The 19957-nt window shown below is 40.6% G+C and overlaps 1 protein-coding gene across 1 annotated transcript in view; it reads left to right on the top strand.

Annotated features, from left to right (window-relative positions):
* The window catches only part of Rab21 (RAB21, member RAS oncogene family), a 30975-nt gene extending 12634 nt beyond the window's left edge, over positions 1 to 18341 (top strand). Inside the window, exons 2-7 of the mRNA XM_042263105.2 lie at positions 901 to 960; positions 3102 to 3209; positions 4653 to 4716; positions 12422 to 12476; positions 13156 to 13244; positions 16781 to 18341. Of these exons, the coding sequence (XP_042119039.2) occupies positions 901 to 960; positions 3102 to 3209; positions 4653 to 4716; positions 12422 to 12476; positions 13156 to 13244; positions 16781 to 16923 (519 nt within the window). The 3' untranslated portion in view covers positions 16924 to 18341. The remainder of the gene's footprint in view (positions 1 to 900; positions 961 to 3101; positions 3210 to 4652; positions 4717 to 12421; positions 12477 to 13155; positions 13245 to 16780) is intronic.
* The last annotated feature ends 1616 nt before the right edge of the window (positions 18342 to 19957 follow it).

The raw sequence follows: 19957 nt of genomic DNA, 5'->3' as shown, positions 1-19957 counted from the left end.
CATTAAATTTAATGTTCTAGGAAAAATTTGTTGCATATATAGAGAGGAAAAAGCGTGAGGGAAAGCAGGCACCATTTTCATTTAGTGTGTTTATGGGTGTTTTATTATTTTGTAAAATGTGTGTGTGTGTCTGGGTATGGTGGTATATGCCTTAAATTCCAGCACTTGGGAGGGAGAAGCAGGAAGATCTCTGTGAGTTAAAGGCTAGCCTGGTCCACATAATGAGTTTTAGGTCAGCTAAGGCTATCCAGCGAGATGCTATTTCAATTTTTTTTTTAGAATATGTGTTTGTTGTGTGCATGCATGTGTGTGTAGCGCAATGTATGTGTGGAAGTCAGAGGACAAGCGTAGACAAACTTGTCAGTCCTTGACTTCACCTCATTTTGAAATCGTATTTGTCAGTATTTACTGTGCAGGCCAGACCAGCCACACAGAGAGGCTGGGCTTTTCCTGTTGGTGCGGCCCGTCTTACCTCAGTGGTGCCTTGATTGTAGATCTGCATGCTGCTGCTTGTGCAGGTGGTTAAGTGGGTTCTGGGAAGGAGAATCCAGTCATGCCAGGTTCTCACATTTGCATGAGAAGTGCTTTACCTGCTGAGCTGTCTCCCGGTGATTCTTACTGTTCATCTGTCACCAGGCTGCATCCTCAGCGTTTCTTGTGGTCTCTTACAGTTTTAATAATTTGTGTTCATAAAACAAGATATGTTTTTCTTAGAATATGAATAATATTTTGTCTTTAACAACAATAATAGTTGGCCATAAATTAAATATTCAGAAATTGTCTTTTTTTTTCAGACAACCTAACTTTAACATGAAGATGATTCTTTCATTCATGTGTGGTTAGAGTGAGGGGCATTATTTTATATGAAGCACTATTTAACATGTACTTCTCTTATTTTAGGCATCTTTCTTAACAAAGAAGTTAAATATTGGTGGGAAAAGAGTAAACCTCGCCATATGGGTAAGTATTCAGAAATGTTTTGTTTGTTTGTTTGTTTGTTTGTTTGTTTGTTTGGATACAGGGTCTCACTGTGCAGCTCTGGCTGTCCTGAATTCACTCTGTAGACCAAGCTGGCCTCGAACTCACAGAAATCTACCTGCCTCTGCCTCCCGAGTGCTGGGATTAAAAGTGTGCACCACTGTGCCTGGCTGCAGAATTAACTGACTAGAGGAACAGGAATTTGGACTTCAGAATTTGTTTTTTAAAAGTTATTGCTGTCTTGTGGGCCAGCCTCCAGCAGCACAGAGTCAATGTGTACTAGACTTTTCTATCTGAAGGGTTAGGGAAAAAGACACTCACACTCTCTCTTGATGGTTTCCTTCTTTATTCTTTACTTTTTATTCTTCTGTATTCTTTCTGTTTTTTTGTTTTGTTTTTTTTTACTGTAAACTTTTTTTTCTACAGCTTACATACCCCAACAAAATTTTTCAGGCAATATAGGATTTGCAATGCAATGAAAAACATTCTATTTTTCAAATGGATGATTATAATGAGTACAGGTAAAAACATTTTTTTTTTGTTATCTCCATTATGTCATTAAAAACAAAGGCACCCTGATAACCCACATACATTTATTTACATCTAAGTAACTTGTTACAGATTAACAGAACGTGAGCAAGCAGAAAGTATTTTTTCCGAGCCACCTCTTTTGTTGGCAGGCTGCATATTGCAGTTACAAAGAAAGAATCATTTTATTATTTAACTTGAAAGGTAATCTTATAAGGAAGCTTAAAGGAATCACAAACCTAAACTTTTTATACATAAAAACAATCAGTCAGCTGTACTTTAAATCTTTAGGGTGTATACCTACTCTTCAGTAGTTTCTTATATCAGGCAATTGAGAGCAGGAATGGGTACAAGGAATTAATCATCACCTTTGATCATCAACCAACCCTAGCAAGAAAGTATGTCAGCTAGTAACTGTTGGGCTGCTTCATACTTTTGACCTTGGCTATGTGTCCTTGTGAGCTTTAGGTTGTTTTCTGGGGTTTTTCATTTTAAAGGTATTATCAAAGCATCTGATCTAACCTGAAGTTTTTTAAAGCTTTGTTTCAGCTAATGATGCACACTGAAACCTGTGACTGCATTAAGATTAAAGAAATCTGAGAGCCAGCCTGGCTTTTGAGACTCAATTGTTTTTCTTAATCATTAACCTGAGCTGTGATCTAATGCAGCTCCTTAGGTGAAACCCATAGGCCCTAACTATGTAACATTTCCTTGTATTTATTTTTATTCATCAAAACTCTGTATAGGCAAACATTATTATTATCAGTTAGACAGTAAAATTTAGGGAGGAATCATCTTCATAATAATCCACAGGTAATGATAATGCCCAGTAGTCAGGATGTCTCCATGAGATAAACACACTACATTACAGGCAGTGGCGATCTCCCCACATCCATTCACATCATGCCAGATACCAGAGAAAGATGACAGCAGCAAACTAAAGTCACATCAGAAGCAAAAGACATTCTGGAGTCTATGGTCTCAGGGCCTTACCTAACAGAGATTCATTCACCCATCAGGGAGTTTCCTCTTGGTGGGCTGACACCTTGAACTTCACATTCCCACCTGCTGCTCCTGCTGCCATTGACATCATAAATAAATTAACTAGTTAGCAAAAGCCATTTTCTTAATTAAAACCTTCCTAAAGATCTAATTAATAATTTGGAATACAGCTTTCTAGCTAAATATTGCTGTTATACTTTTTTCAGTTGCAGAAGGGACAGGGTTGATGGGGCAGTCTGGCTGTAGCCTCTTTCCTGGAGGAGACCAGGCATGTACAGGAGTCCTGATATGTGCCCTCTTCTGTTCCTTCTGCATTGTGAACATACTCAGGTTAGGGCAGGAACTGTTCCCACTGCCTTAATAGCAACTGAGCTGATCTTTAATGGGGATGGGAGATCTCAGGAGGAAGAGTACAACAGTAAAGCATCACAGGAACACTTGGTTTTTCTGTAACTTGTTTTGTTACTTTTAATACTGTTTTTGGAGTTATCTGTGGGTATATGCCCTGCTTTCCAATTAATTAAAGTTCACTGTAGTTAAAATAGCAGCCATATCTTTTTCCTTTGATCTGATAAGCATTTGTTCTTCTTTAGGATACAGCAGGTCAAGAGAGATTCCATGCATTGGGTCCAATTTACTACCGAGATTCAAACGGAGCTATTTTAGTTTATGATATAACGGATGAAGACTCTTTTCAGAAGGTATTCTTTGGGTAGATGACTGAATTAGAAGAACCATCCTGGGTTTTTTGTTTGTTTGGGGGTCTCTATTAATATGCTTGCATTCACTAATGACTAGTTTTTAAACAGTATAAATGGTGAATGGAGCATAAATGGTGACCATGAATTACCAAAATATTTAGTTCATATTGAAGATGTACATTTACCATTCTGTCATATATTCCTCATGTGAAATCAACTAAATTGAACTGTACTGAGAAAACTGTGGTTTATTATAAGATGAAAATAATTACCTTTGCTTTTTTTTTTTTTTTTTTTTTTTTTTTTTGGGTTTTTCGAGACAGGGTTTCTCTGTGTAGCTTTGCGCCTTTCCTGGAACTCACTTGGTAGCCCAGGCTGGCCTCGAACTCACAGAGATCCGCCTGGCTCTGCCTCCCGAGTGCTGGGATTAAAGGCGTGCGCCACCACCGCCCAGTCTACCTTTGCTTTTATAAGGATTAATCAAGACAGTTTCTCTGCAATCTTGTAGAGAATAGCAGTGTAGAATATTCATTTCATAGGTCCAGATGCACAGTAAGTGCTTACCACATACTAATGGAATTTATCTAACTTACAAACATGTAGTTTTTATGGAGGTTATATATGCTTATGAGACTTGATTGCATATAAATTAAATTTCACTGAAAGAATTGAAAGCAGGTGTCCTGGTTTGCTCCTTATTATGCTGTTTGATTGTGATCCCATTATTGTATTACAATACTTAAAAGATTAGTATCGTTAATTCCAGTGTATGTCCAACTATGTCCAGGGCTGAGCTTCTTCCTTAGTAGATGGTTATCCTATGCCAGAGGTTCTCACCATGGGATGACAAAAATCTGGAGACATCTTTAGCTGACACCATAAGAGAATGATGCTGGCTTCACTTGGGAGAGGCCAGAGATTTTGCTAAATGGTCATGTATTACACATGACTGGCCTCACAACAAAGACCATTTTAGTACCCATATACTTTTATTTTTTTCTCCTCAAGTCTGTAACGTAGAATTATCTATTAGGAATCAATTAGGGCTTGATCAAAAAGAGTATGGCCGGGCGGTGGTGGCGCACGCCTTTAATCCCAGCACTCGGGAGGCAGAGGCAGGCGGATCTCTGTGAGTTCGAGGCCAGCCTGGTCTACAAAGCGAGTTCCAGGAAAGGCACAAAGCTACACAGAGAAACTCTGTCTCGAAAAACCAAAAAAAAAAAGAGTACGGCCATTCCTTCCTTAATCCAAAGTAACTCTGTTACAAGTATCTTAATACCAGATCGGGACTTGACAAAGTTTTGTTCTGGCAAATAGCTTTGCTTGGATATATGAAAAAAAAAAAATGATAAAAATGTGTAATTAGAGGTGCATTTTTATATCCCATAGGTTTTGGGTGTTGTGGGACCAACGCCGATAATGTTTGCTCTTTTGTGTGTACAGGTCAAAAACTGGGTCAAAGAGCTTCGGAAAATGTTGGGAAATGAAATCTGTTTGTGTATAGTTGGTAAGTATTAGCACTGGTTTATTTTAAAGTCCTTTCTTTTTCTCCTGATTGCTAAAGACAAAATAAACAAGTACTTCTTTTTAAGAGAGAGAGCAGGAAGGGAGAATTATGACATTATAGTACTGCTCTTTCAGACTTGGGGTTGACTTTCCAGCAGACTCAAGCCCTGTATTTCAAGGGATACCCCTAGGAACCAGTGAGGGTCCCAGGCTTGCCTCAACTTTTGCCTTTTCACTAGAAGTTTTAGCTCTTTAAAAAGGAAAAAGGGTAGAGTATAAAACTGCTTTAAGTAAGCCAGTGTCCTTTTGTGTACACTTAACTGTACCCATTTTTTTTTTAGTTGAGAACAGTTTTGACTTCAAGGATACAAGTAGTTCATGACTCTGGGGTGGTAAAATAAAGACCTCTAAGACCAGTCACAGACTTCTAGACTTTCTCTTCAGATCACTTTTTAAAAAAGTGTATCTCCAATTTGACAGTTACTGAGCAGGGAATGTATACTAGAAATAGTGATGTGTACTCAGTAGACAGCGTTATAAAATTCTTATAACCCTGCGGGTGTGCAGGGAAGTGGAGTCCTGGACATCACAGGGAAGTGTAGGAAGGAGAGTCCTGGGCATCACAGGGAAGTGCAGGAAGGAGAGTCCTGGGCATCACAGGGAAGTGTGCAGGGAAGGAGAGTCCTGGGCATCACAGGGAAGTGTGCAGGGAAGGAGAGTCCTGGGCATCACAGGGAAGTGCAGGAAGGAGAGTCCTGGGCATCACAGGGAAGTGTGTAGGTAAGCGGAGTCCTGGGCATCACAGGGAAGTGTGCAGGGAAGGAGAGTCCTGGGCATCACAGGGAAGTGCAGGAAGGAGAGTCCTGGGCATCACAGGGAAGTGTGCAGGAAGGAGAGTCCTGGGCATCACAGGGAAGTGTGCAGGAAGGAGAGTCCTGGGCATCACAGGGAAGTGTGCAGGAAGGAGAGTCCTGGGCATCACAGGGAAGTGTGCAGGAAGGAGAGTCCTGGGCATCACAGGGAAGTGTGCAGGAAGGAGAGTCCTGGGCATCACAGGGAAGTGTGCAGGAAGGAGAGTCCTGGGCATCACAGGGAAGTGTGCAAGAAGGAGAGTCCTGGCATCACAGGGAAGTACAGGAAGGAGAGTCCTGGGCATCACAGGGAAGTGCAGGAAGGAGAGTCCTGGGCATCACAGGGAAGTGTGCAGGGAAGGAGAGTCCTGGGCATCACAGGGAAGTGTGCAGGAAGGAGAGTCCTGGACATCACAGGGAAGTGTGCAGGAAGGAGAGTCCTGGGCATCACAGGGAAGTGCAGGAAGGAGAGTCCTGGACATCACAGGGAAGTGCAGGAAGGAGAGTCCTGGGCATCACAGGGAAGTGCAGGAAGGAAAGTCCTGGGCATACCTATGTTCTTACCTGGCACCAAACAGCTGTCAGGGATGCTGCTGCCTGCTTTTGTGGCTGATAATAATAAGACTGAGCTTGGAGAAAAATCAGAATAGTTTGTTTTTCTTTCTTTTTTTAAGTGACAAGGCCAGGCACAGTGGCACAAACCTTTTTTTCTTAACTCTTTCTTTTTAAAAATGTATGTCTCTGGGTGTTTGCCGGCATGTGTGCCTATACGCTACATGTGTGTCTGTGCACCACATGCATGCCTGGCACCCATGAAATAAGAACATGTCATAGGATCCCCTAGAACTGGAGTTACAGGTGGTTATGAGCCACCACGTGGATGCTGGGAGTTGAACCCAGGTTCTCTGGAAGAAGTGGCTCTTAACCACTGAGTCATCTTGCCACCCTGAAGGCATGGTAGGTTAGTGGAGGATGGAAGTGATGATTGTTTGGGGGATTGAAGCAGTGGAATGATGTGTGTGGGAAAACGCTGCTCTTAGCCCTGGGAATTTATTCATAACTGGAACTTACCATTCATGCATGTTCCTATTAGATTGGTAACTGTTTGGTCTCATACCAAAGTATGAGTCTGAGGAAAGAGAGTAGGGAAATGACTTGCTCCTTTTTATTTTAGATAGGAGGAATTAGTCCAGCACGGATATCTGAGAAAGGAACGCTAGAGTAATAGATCACAAAGAAGGCCCAAGTTGCAGCTAGTTATTAATGAGATTTGTGTGGCTTTCTGTAGTATATGGAGTTTACCATGTTTAGAGTGACCACAGTAAGTAAGTAACTGAAGGTTAATTTTTTTTTTTTTTTGATATTTTGTTACTCTCTGAAGAGCAAAATTATTTTCATATACATTGAAGTTACGGAAGTTGAGTAACCTTTATATAACGTAGAGCTTATTAATGTAGAACATGAAATAGAAGTCTTCCTATCTGCTGGCAAGTTAGACATAAAATTGAGAATAATTTTAAGGATGCATTTCCCATTTTATTCCTGTGGTTTCTTGTCTGTAGGAGGAGAACTTGAAAAGATTGAAAGGGGGTTGGGAGGGTATATTAAATCAGATGCTCATGACAGGACTTGGTTAACTGGTCCTCCATCCTTCTCCATACTGTCCCCAGATGTTTCCAGTGGTTTCTTGTGGCAGGCCGTGCACTGCACTTCTCTAGTCTGAGGATGCTCTATCCTTGCAGCACCGTCCGACCTGACACAGTGGCAGAATCCTCCCTCCATCATCTCCACTCTCCTGCAGACGCTGCTGTGTTCTTCCATGTACCTCCTTATCCCTGGGACCCGTGCTTCCTGCCTGTTCAGGCTTTGAGAGACCAAGTCTAGCTGGATAGCCCAGGCTTGCCTTGAACGTAACGTGGTCCTCCTGCCTCGGCCTGCTGACGGCCAGCGATGCAGATGTGCGCCCCCACTTCTTTTTACGGGAACTTCGTTTTCAAGTTCGTGTATGTTTTGGAGGCTGGCGTGCACAGTCGTGGGGCTCGTAGTGGTGTTTCCTGTGTATGTGATTCTGCACCGTGTTCCTGTTCTTCCTTCACGGCCTTACCCATTTCCCCCTCCCCGCTGCTGCTGTCTCCTTGCTGCTCCCCATGTGCATGTCCCCACTGGAGCTTTCGTGTCATATATAACTACTTCCTCGTTTTTCTCCTCGGCCCCTGACTGGAGAGCTGCTCCCCGCTCATTGTCCTTTAACTCTTTCATTGCCTTGTCTATTTGGGGTTCTCAATACCTCTTGAATTTGGAAGTCCATTAAGATTTTTGAAGGCTTCTACTGTAATGGTAGTGGTAGTTCCTCCTCCTGTGGTTTCTGTCTCACTGCTTTTCTACCCCATGTGCCCTAGCTTTGGGTTTTTGATCATATTGTGATGATGCTTGTTTCCTCTTCTCTGGCTGGGGTGTGAGCGTCACACTTCTTTGTCCTTGTCGTCACCTCGGACACTCCTTCATATGCCTGGTTGAATCTCTTGGTGGTCTTCCCTGGTGGTTTTTATTTGATACAGTTTCATTTCTTTTCTTCTCTGTTCCCTTGTGCTGTCTTTCTTCCATGGTGGAGCCTTTTCATCTTTATTGCTAATTTAACTCGGTCCTCGGTGTTGCTCATTTTCTTCTCAAATCCTGGATTGAATTATTGGCTTATTTGTATCCTCTGAGGTCATTGATCGTGTTTACTAGTAAACTTTACAACCTTTATCCAGTGTTTACCTGCTTCAGTATTTTGTAGAAGTCATGTAGAAGGTCAGTATTCTGTAGGGGTCATGTCTTATTGTCTGTGTTCTGTAATGCAGTTTGCATGTCATTTGCTTTGGGATCTTACTGAGCAGCCTGTCCATAAGGGTTCAGTTCTGAGGACCACTATTTGATGAAACAAACTATTATAGCCACAGCATCAAACTGTGCAAGATATTAAAATATATGTAAAAGTCCACTAGCATTTCAGCAGTGATCATAAACCAGAAAATAAGAAAATTAATCTAAGAGTGTGCTAATATAAAAGTGAAAGGAAGGCCGGGCGGTGGTGACGCACGCCTTTAATACCAGCACTCGGGAGGCAGAGGCAGGCGGATCTCTGTGAGTTCGAGGCCAGCCTGGACTACCAAGTGAGTCCCAGGAAAGGCGCAAAGCTACACAGAGAAACCCTGTCTCGAAAAACAAAACAAACAAACAAAAAAAAGTGAAAGGAAAAGGAGAAAAATGTAGTGTCAGGGAAGAGAAAAGTGCAAGAAAGATAAGAACAACAAAAAGCTTCCCAATAATGAAAAAGTGTGGAAGCAAATTTGAATAGTGTGAGAAGGGGAATAAAAAGTGAAAACATGAGCTATTGAGATGGCTTAGCAGATAAAAGTGTTTGCCACACAATCCTCACAACCTGAGTTCAACCCTGGGACCCATGTTCAACTCCACAACATTGTCTTCTGGCTGCCACATGTCTGCTGGAGCATGTACATTTCCTCACACACATGCGTTATACACATATGATAGAAAATTTTGTTTAATTAGGTAAAAGCATTAGTTTTTCTGTAAAGCAAAAACCAACAATAAAATAAAGTAAAACCATAAAACCCCCAATAAGATGAAGCCAAAATGCTACTAAAAGTATAGTAGAGAGAAAAAGCGTGTGTTGGGGGAGAGTAGGGCGGGGTGGAGCAGAAAGGGGTGGAGCAATGTTGCCAATAGTGATGAATGAATGAATGAATCAAAATAGATGACGTGTAGAAGAGAATAAAATGTAAAAGTTTTTAGAAATATGACAGCAAAAACACTGCTTATGATGTAATAAAAAGAGGACCTGGAGAAATGGCCCAGTGGTTAAGAATACTTAACAGCTCTTGAAGAGAATGCAGGTTTGGTTCCCAGCATCCATCTCAGTAGCTCAAAACCACCTGTAACTCCAGTTCCAGAGGTTCCAATGGCCTCCGTGGGCATCGGCCACCTGCACACAGGCTGCACATGAACTAATACAGCCACACCTGTATACACATAATAAATAATTAAATCTTTTCAAAAGATGTAATAAAACAAAGGTATGAATGGCAACAAAACGTTGGAGCGGCTTCTTTGTTGGTTCTCAAAAAGTAAATAATTGCATTTCTAAAGGGAGGAGGGACTTGAGTCGAGCTTACGGGCTCTTGTCTTTCCTGCTCTTTAGGCTGGTGTTGAGCCTGTACTGACAAGTGTCTGATGTTCACTGGTGCTGATGTCAACCTGCATGGTCTCTGTGTATGATGGCCCTCAGCTAACAACACTTAGCTTTGCATTCTGTGCGTTGGTCAGGATCTCTTGGCTCTCCAACACAAAGTCCCCAGGGTGGCTGTCTTAGCAGAGGACTGTCGCCCAAGTGTGTTGGGATCATAGGAAGCAGCTACAACACTGAGATCTGCAAAGTCTGAGCACCTGTGTGTCCATCTTAAGCATCACTGATGGGCTGGCAGGATGCAGCATGGGTGTCAGCCAGCCCAGCGGAGCTCCCGTTTCAGACTGTAGCCGTGCTGCAGATAGGGGCTCCCGAGGCTGGTCTGCCCACCACCCTTGGCTCCTTGGGCTCTGTGAAACTGAGGGCGTCTTCTCGGCACGTGAGATCTGTTCTGGCCACTGAGGGTGGGCTTGCTTTTTCCTGGGAACTTTCCTTCCTGGACTGAGCCTCCCGCCTTGGGTACTGGCCCTTCTTGCTGCAGTGCCTTCGAGGGGGCTCTGTTGCCGTGGGCGATCATAGAGTCAGTTTAGCTTCTTATCTTGTGGATGTTTCCCATTCTCGGTTGGTTCTCAGACAGGTTCTTTCAAAATGGTGCCTACCCTTGCCCTCTGAGTCCTGCATTGTGATAAGTGGGGTGCTTCTCCACTGCTCTCCACTTCTCCGGAGGAATCACTGTCGCACTGAAATCCACAACTGTTTTTGAGGCTTTCAAAGGCTGTAGGTTCATCATGAGGTACAACGCTAGACTCCCACAAATGCTGGAATTATAGAGATTATAGTCCTAAATGTGCCCAGCTCAAGGTTACATATTTTAACAGTCTTGTTAACGCATCACTTTTTATATAGTTAACTTAATGGTCAGTCATCTTTTCCCAAGTTTGTTTTAATAGAATGAAGTTAGTTAAATATGCATGTATACATATATAATATTTAAAATACGTGCACATATATTATTATATATGTTACATAATGTAATATATAAACCATATATGTACTATATTAATATACCACATATAAAATATATATAACATATACGATCTATTGCACCACTATATATATAATATATACACATATGTAGAGCAAGAGAAACAGAGAGACAAATAACACTCATTATGTAGCTTTGCCTAGCCTGGAACTCAGAAGAGATCCACCTGCTTCTGCCTTCTGAATTTTGGGATTAAAGGCATATGCTACCACATCTAGCTGGATTTATTATTTTTAATTCTCTGTGTGTGTGTGTACATGTGAGTGCAGGTACCTACGGGCCCTTTACCTTCTGGAGGTGGAGTTAAATGTGGGTGCAAGAACTGAACTGGGGTCCTCTGGGAGAGCAGTATGCTGCCCTCTTAACCTCTGAGCTATCTCTGCAGCCCTGTATGAAGTTTTATAGGAGACACCTGACACCAGGTGGTGGTGCTTGCATTTGTAGAATAAAGCATCTTGCTTTATCTGATTACTGCTCAGTGTACCGGCTATAACATTTACTGGATTGAATTTATACTGACAAGCTATAACGGTAGAAAGTGAGATTAATGTAGGACTTGGAGCATGTCTGTTGAGCTAATCAGGCTCATTGCTGCATCGGTCGGAGCTCACTGACTTAGTGTTGCCTCTCACACCCTCGCCCTTGGGCAGTGCGGGCAGATAGTTTGCCACAGCTGCCGGCAGTTAAGGGCTCAGATTATTTTTCAGTCTTCAATATATAGCACCTCTTGACTTGTACTTCTTGGTGATAAACATTTCATCTTTCCTTGGATGCTTTGCTTTATTCTGTCTGCAAGATAAAATGGAAGAAATTAAACCATTTGTGTCCCCCCCCCCCATTCGTTTGTTGTTTCTCTAACCTTTACTCTGATCTGCCCAGGTCATTTTAACTCCTGTCCAGTACTCAAGGAGGAGTCTGTTTTTGGAGTATTTTGATTTTGGTTCTGCTTGCTTTTTAGGGAAATCTTGGCTTAACTATATTGTTTAAAGAAGACTAAACTTATTTTGGTAATTTTAAATCTACATGACATGTATATATTAAGTTCTGAAAGTTCATTAAAGTTGCTTCATAAACAGTATACTTAGTCTCTCTGTGGTGGAGGAGTACTTAAAAATTCAAAATTAAAATTTTTACTTTAACTAGTTCATGCCATCAAGGGAAAGAGTTCCCTTTTAGTGCCCAAGACACAAGCTTGCTATATTTTAGTAAATCAATAGTTACACTTACTTATTGATTGGTTTTAAGTTGACTGGGGCTAGAGCCTCTTTTGCGTTTATAAACCATGCATATATACTTTAATAAAACATCACTCTACTTCCTAGTGCGTCTCAGGCCTGCTGTGCCCATATACAAGACTCAACGCCCTTCTCTTTGGAAGAGAGATTTCTTTGCCTCTGACAGGTTGAAAGTTCAAGCGTGTCTACACTGACCTGTTGCAGGAGGGTGAAGCATAGGCCCAGTGATCATGAACAGCCCTCACATCTTTGTGATTAAGACATTTAGAAATCTGATGAGCATTCCTGTTATTTTTTCAAATAATCACAGTTATATATTTAGTACTGTCTAATTTTATTAAAAATAAATCAGTATTAAGATCAATGTTTACTTTTTTTCACATTAGGTAATAAAATAGACTTGGAAAAGGAGAGACATGTTTCCATCCAAGAAGCAGAATCGTAAGTGTCATGCTCCCCCACCTCCCATTGCTCCCCAGTGACAGCAGCCGCTTCATGTAGGCTTTGACAAGTTAGCTGATGTAACCTCCTCAGAATGTGTACACAAACCTCTTGCAGTCCACTCTTGTTCTCAGGAAGCATGTTTGCACTGTGATGTGCTAGACATCTGTCAAGAGTAAGATAGTTCACTTTCCATTTCTCTTTTGATTTCACTAAAAATGAAAGAATGCTATCAAGATTAAATGTCAGGAGATCACAAAACCTTTTAAAGTATTTCAGTCCAAGTTAGTGTATAAAAATTTCAAATCTAGCCAGGTGGTGGTGGCGGCGGCGGCGGCGGTGGGGCATGCCTTTAATCCCAGCACTCAGGAGGCAGAGCCAGGTGGATCTTGGTAAGTTTGAGGCCAGCCTGGTCTAGAGAGCGAGATCCAGGACAGGCACCAAAACTACACAAAGAAATTCTGTCTCGAAATAAAAAAAAAAATTCAAATCTTGTGTTTTTTTTTTTCTTTCTAAATTTGGTTCTCTGAATATAGAGAAATTAAATATCTAAATAATCTTGATGTAATGAAAATTGGGTAAGTTAGTAAGTCAATAAAGGTAAATTTAGTCACTAAAATTGCTATTGTAGAAAGCTTGAAGGATTTTGTCAGTGAACGATATTTTTTTCTTTTTTAAGGTATGCAGATTCTGTGGGAGCTAAACATTATCATACTTCCGCTAAACAAAACAAAGGAATTGAGGAACTCTTCCTTGACCTTTGTAAAAGTACGTATACTCACATTAGCACGTTTACAAATGGCTTTTACAAACTGTTGTTAATGTTTCCAGCCAGGAGTAGTGGTGCACATCTTTAATCCTAGCATTCCAAAGACTGAGGCAGGTGGGTCTCTGAGTTTGAGGTTAGCCTGGTCCACAAAATGAGCCCCAGACCCTGCCTTTAAAAAAAAAAAAAAAAAAAAAAAAGCATTGTTAATTTTTCTAAAGTGATATTTTGCCAATTTCTGTAATATAAACAGGAAATTTTTTAGATCTATATGTACTGTTTTTACCTGGTATTTATTCAGTTCATGTTTTAAAATCTTACGCACTTTTATCTGTTTTAAGCAATAACTAATGGTTTTGAAATCACTTGTTTGATGTATGCTAAATGTATTTAAAATATGCGTGTATGATTATTTTTTAAAAAGAAAGGAGAATATATGTATTAAAACACATTCAAGGGGCTGAGGCAATAGCTCAGCTGTAAGGCCTGAGTTTGATTCCCAACACCCACAGACATAGTAGCACGTGTTTCTCAGCCCTCCCCACCCCAAGCTGTGGAGTTGGATCCTTGGGGCTCATTGGCCAGTTAGCTTAACCAAATCAGCAAGTTCAGAACCTAGTGAAAAACCTTTCTCAAATGATAAGGTGGATGGCATCTGAGGTTGATTTCTGTTCTACATTTTTTTTTTAATGAAAAAGAAGAACCCACATTTAACATCCATAACAATTTGTTGTAGTGGTGGGCCATATTTGGATCTTAATTGACAGATTAGTGAAGAAAAATATTTTGGAAACAATCAGTCCGTGAATGTGCACTGAAGTTATTAAAATATACCCCCCCCTCAAAAAAAAAAAAAAAAAAAACTGGGCAGTGGTGGCGCACACCTTTAATCCCAGCACTTAGGAAGCAGAGCCAGGCGGATCTCTGTGAGTTCGAGGCCAGCCTGGTCTACAGAGCGAGATCCAGGAAAGGCGCAAAGCTACACAGAGAAACCCTGTCTCGAAAAACCAAAAAATCAAAAAATAAATAAAAAATAAAATATAAAGGTTAGTCTTTTTAGGTGTCATTAGGATGTAGTTAAGTTTTTAAAAGGTCTCTTTTAGAGATACATATTAAAGGAATCCATGAATAAAATATGTCTGGGACTTGATTCAAAATAGTGGTAGAGACACATAGAATGTGGGTAAAATGAGGGGATGGGTTTTTATTAGGCTCTTTTTCTCTTTTTTACATACTTGAAATTTTCATGTTGAAATGTTTTCTTAGAGAAAGAAAAACAAGTTTCTTTATAAATATAGCCTGAAGTCCATTTCTCATGTTGCCACTACAATGCTTATATTTAGGAGAATGCTAGCCTATGGAATAATAGTGCAGGATTGTCAAATCGCAGTCTTTAAATCTGTGGAGCCCATTCTCTTGAGGATTTGATGACACTGGTTTTGCTTTCTAAAAAATAAGTATACACAAACTTTGGGGTAGATTTTACTCAAGACTCTGAAGTCATTCATAATTCCTTTAGAATAATGAGGTCTCCTGCTAGTCAGCAGTGATAGCATTGCTTGAGGTTACTAGAAAGGCAGCTTCCAGTCCCAAACCTGCTGGACGAGAACGTCTGGAGCAGGCAGTCTGTGCTGTAGGAAGCCACCATGTGACTCGGCTGCACACTCAGCCTGAGAACCAGCGAACTGCGTGACAGTTGCTGTGTACGACCACGGGGATCTGCGTAAATCAACACGTTTGATGGAGGTTTGTCGTGTCCTCAAGTTCCCGTTCTACAAGCACACGAGTGGTGAAGCTTGCAGTTCTCAGACCATACTTGAGACAGAAGATTGGGATAAACCTCATGCTTTAGGGATATCTATTCTCCATGTGTTCATTACAAGTCCTGTAACACAGGACTGCTAACATGAATCCATTTCATCCATTGTGAAACATGCCTAGAAATGAACAACTTGAAAAGGCTGAATAAGTAAGTAGAAGCAGAATCTGTACTGTCTGTCATCTCACTACAATGTCTGGCACACCCCACTTGAGAACTGTTCTTGATGAGCTGCCCCCAGACACAGGCTTTAGGACGCTTTCTGTTTCAAGGACTCCCTCTCTTCTTCCTTCATCCTGTTGACTAAGTGTTCTGCAGAAGTTTCCTCCCAGTCAGTGTCCTGACTTTTCATTCCTGTAACCGTTTCTCAAAAAGGAGATGTTTTACTTTTCAATAAGGTTCAATTTGTCAGGTTTTTAAAAATTATTTATTTTATGAATTTGTGACTCTTGTCTTCTATAGGAAATACCTGTCTAAGCCAAATCACAAAAATTCCTCCCCTCCACCTTGGTCCCCTTCTGTGAGATAAAATCTCACTTAGATCAGCCTTGAATTCTATGTAGCAGAGACTGTCATTGAACTCCTAATCCTATTGTCGGAACCTCCCAAGTAGTGGGATTACAGGCACATGCTACCAGCATCCAGCTTTCACCATTAGGACTCGTGGGTTTTGATGTGTTGTTTTGTCTGTTTATTTCTCACCATGTAACTCTGGCTGGCCTAGGACTCACAGAGACCTTCCTGCCTTTGTCTCTTAAGTGCTGGAATTCAAGGCTTGTACCACTACACGCAGTTCATGTAGTTTAATACTAGGTATCATGCACATGAATATTTCTCTCCTCTCTCTCTCACAAATATACATATATGTGTATAAGTTACTTCAACGGTCAGTGAAGCTCATTCATCCTTTTCTTTTTAAAGGTTCATTTGTGTGTGTGTGTCTGTGTCAGTATGTGTATGCACAAGGAGACCAGGAGAGGACAATGGGTGTCCTCTTTCCTGTCACCCTCCCCCCTTTTCTTGGTAGTCAGGAGTCTCTCTCTGAACTGAAACTGCATTTTCTTGGCTAGGGTGAGAAGCAGCAAGGCCAAGCCATCCTCTTGTCTCTGTCCCCCTCAAAGCCGGCAGGCTTCTGTTGGGATACCCACTTCCTTCCATGGGTGCTGGGATCCAAACCCCAGTCCTCAGGATTTTGGAACAAGCACTCTTAACTGCTGAACCTCTCTCCACCCCCTAAGTTCTTTTCACTCTTTCAGATATCATTTACTTTAATATATATTTTTATTACACATGTGTTTGAGTGTGTGTCCATGTGTGGGTATGTGCACATGGGTGTTGGAGGAAGTCAGAGGTGTTCTTAGCTTCCAGATAAGTCCTGTGCCCTAATTTTAATCTCTTATGCTAGGAATAACTTGAACTTTAACCTGTTTCTGATACATTTGAAAAAATCTTGAGATTATACTTACAGTAGTGCACAGTATATTATTCAAACATAAAAATAGCTGTTTTCCTCTGTTACTTTGTGGCCATTGTAATACCAGCTGTTACACTTTCCACATGCTGGTTTTTAAAGAGTTGTCTTGAGTTGACATAGTAGTTGCTGTGTACCATGTCTGTTGCTGGAAGGTCGGGAATAGTTATCACAGCAGAGTATTGAAGTTGCAGAAAGAGGAAACTCCATAGCCTGGGCTGTGCTCACGTCTGCTTGTCTGCTTCCAGGAATGATAGAGACGGCGCAGGTGGATGAGAGGGCGAAAGGCAATGGCTCTAGTCAAGCGGGGGCTGCCAGGCGAGGCGTGCAGATCATCGACGACGAACCTCAAGCCCAGAGCGGCAGTGGAGGATGCTGTTCTTCTGGATAACTGCTCACGCCTACGAAACTCAAAACAGAACTGTGGATCATTGCCCTCAACATGAAGACTGCCATATTCCAAGTCACATCATTTTACCAATGGAGTTCTAGAATTAACAGTATTTTAAATTACGTTTATAACACTGCAGAGACCTTAAGTGCTAAACTTAGTGGAGTTTGTGACCAGAGAATTGGCATTTTCTACAAATGTTAACAAAGCAATTACCAATGGCCTTTTTACATATTTTTTTCTTTAATGAGGAATAATATGCATGTAGAAAAGACCTACTTAAAGGCTTCATTTATATTCTTTTAAATCAGATCTTTATTTAATAACTTATATATGATGTTGGAATGGTATACATTTTTGCAGTCCTTTGTATTTTGTGGTAGTTTGAATTGTATCACTTCTAAACAGCATACTGTTTTTGTTCTTGTTTTTGATTAGCAGATACCTGAAGTTCTATTTTTGCAGGGTTTGCACAGGCCCCTAACTGTCTACTACTTTGATATAATCTATAAACATCCTGTATGCTGAGCTGGTAAAATACATTGTAAATTACATATTAAATATTTTATCTGCTTTTACAAGCGCAAGGTGCAAAAATATATACAATTGTCTTATTGGTGACTGTAAAGTGAATTAACTGTTGGTGATAATACCTAGGCTTTTTGACTCTGTTATAACGATCCTTACCCTCCTTCACTTTGTCTTAACGTGAAAGTGGCGTGTTTCAATTTACACATACTTTACTTGAATTATTACTCTTGTCACTTTTTCCCTTTTTATTTTTTATTTTTTTGCCTCTGTAAGATCAAAAAGCAGCATTTGCTTTTTATTATTATTATTAAACAAGATCTGCCAATTTTGTTTTAGAACAGTTACCTTAGAAGGATCTGAGTGGAACATGCCAAGTTCACTTCTGCAGCATTGGTTTTCTATCGGGCTTTCCATGAGATGGTCACTAGCCTGAGAAGAGGGGTCCCAGGTAGTAGCCACTGACGAGGGCTTATTTATAAGGATGGTGAGTGGTAAGTTATGCTCCTGAGGCAGCACTTCTGGATCCCTCACGAGGATGTTTAATTAGTCATTGCTTGTCAGAAATGAATATAGAAAGTTGTTTTTCATTTTAGAAGAGTTATCTGAGTTTCTGTGGGAAGAAGCATTTTGTAATGCAGTTAGAGCAACACTGGAAAGATTTATTATGAAATCATATTCTTGTTTATTTTGTAATTAGTCCCACATTGGATTTCTTTTTCTTTAGCATTGGACTGAAGTTTGTTCATTTAAAAAAGAATCAGGCACTGCTCACAGAAGAACGAGATTGTGGAAATTAACATAAATTGTTCTTGTTCTAATATATATATATATATATTTTCCCATTTCTGTCATGCTTGGAAAACTAGTAAATGTTGTGTGTAAGATAAGATGGAATGGTCCCTGGATTTACTTCTAGGATATAGTAACGCAGTTCGTAAGCATTTCTGAAGATACAAGGAGGTGGTGGTCACTGAGCGAAGACTACCATATTCTTAAGAATAGCTTAAACCTTCCCAAATAGGCTGAAAGTTGAATGACTTGACACCTTATCATCTAAATAATAGGAATTTAACTTAGCATTATGTTCTCTGAGCCCTCTCTTTAGATTATTTACTTAGTGACATTACCATACTCAAACCACTGACTCTGCTGTGTGCCTGAAGATCTGGGAAGATGCAGAGAATGAGCTCCATTTGTGTCCCACTGCAGGGTGCCTGTGCTGTGCCTGCCATCCCGGGCTTCCTGGGGAGTTGGTGTTTGTGCAGGAGCAGAAGGGACAGCAGAAACATGGGCCACTGGAGAATTTGTTCCCACACTCTGGCTTTTCAATAGTAAAGACTGCTGCCAATCCTGCTGCTATTGTAGATAGGAAATAGACTTTCCTCCATGGAGTAGAATACTGTTTTTTTTTTTTTTTTTTTTTTTTTTTTTTTTTTGGTTTTTCGAGACAGGGTTTCTCTGTGTAGCTTTGCGCAGAATACTGTTTTTTAACTAGAGATGAAATTAAAGTAAGTTCAACTTGATCATTGGAAAGCTGTGCTTGAGTTTTTCCCTCTCAGTTGTATCAGGAGCCTCTGCTCTGGAGTTGCAGGTAATTATTCCTGGAGTAGAAACTACCTTCTGTATTGTCCTTTGCCGTCTCACACATTCCACTCTCTCTCTCTTTAAGCCTGTTATCCGTGCTAATTCAATAGCAGAGATAGGTGATAACGGTCTGCCTGCTGTGCTCCGAAGCAGGAAAGACCTTCAGTTGAACGACGTGCAAGAAGAATGGGCGGTCTGTCAGCTGCATGTGTATGAGGGAAAGATAAAGTGACGATGGACTGAGGCTAGCAAGGGTTTCCTGGAACTGTCTCCTTCCTGTTCTGTGTTCCTACCCTAATAATTGTGCTGTTAGGAGCAGGCACAAGGCATGGTGGTGTGTATTGAAAGCAGATGCTAGATGGGACTCTCCACAAGTGTATACATGTCACATACCCTAAAGTTGGCTTAAGACAGTCATTAATTTCATTATTATGTTAAAGGATACAGTCACCATTTCTGTATTGAGTAACTTGCTGCTTGTTTTGCTTTATGATTATGGAAGAATGTTTTTAAAAATGTATTCTGCAACAGTTGGGAGTCCACAGTAATCTGAAAAGAAAAGAGCATCATGTTATATGAAATGTACATGCTTGTGTCTCCTAAGAATACCCCAAGGTTATGATTGTTACTGTATTGAAGTCTTTTTTTTTACATATTAGCTCTAAATTATTATTTTTCTTTGGTGTTAGAGAACAATGATTTTTTTTTTTTGGTTTCCAGTAATAAAAGATAAAGTTGAGGAAATAGAAGGAGATAGAAGTTACATAAATATAAAACTCTCTAACTCAACAATGTTTATCATCACTTTGACAAATACATTGCTTTTTATCACCGAATAGTTTCTAGATAAGGCAAGACACACATTATGTGCCAAATAATTAGAGCATTTGAAATAGACCGTGATACTGTTTATTTCTTT

Source organism: Peromyscus maniculatus, chromosome 18 (assembly GCF_049852395.1).
Source record: "Peromyscus maniculatus bairdii isolate BWxNUB_F1_BW_parent chromosome 18, HU_Pman_BW_mat_3.1, whole genome shotgun sequence".
Classification (NCBI taxonomy): Eukaryota; Metazoa; Chordata; class Mammalia; order Rodentia; family Cricetidae; genus Peromyscus; species Peromyscus maniculatus.
Note: the sequence above shows the minus strand (reverse complement) of the source record. Positions and strands in the feature narration are given on the sequence as shown.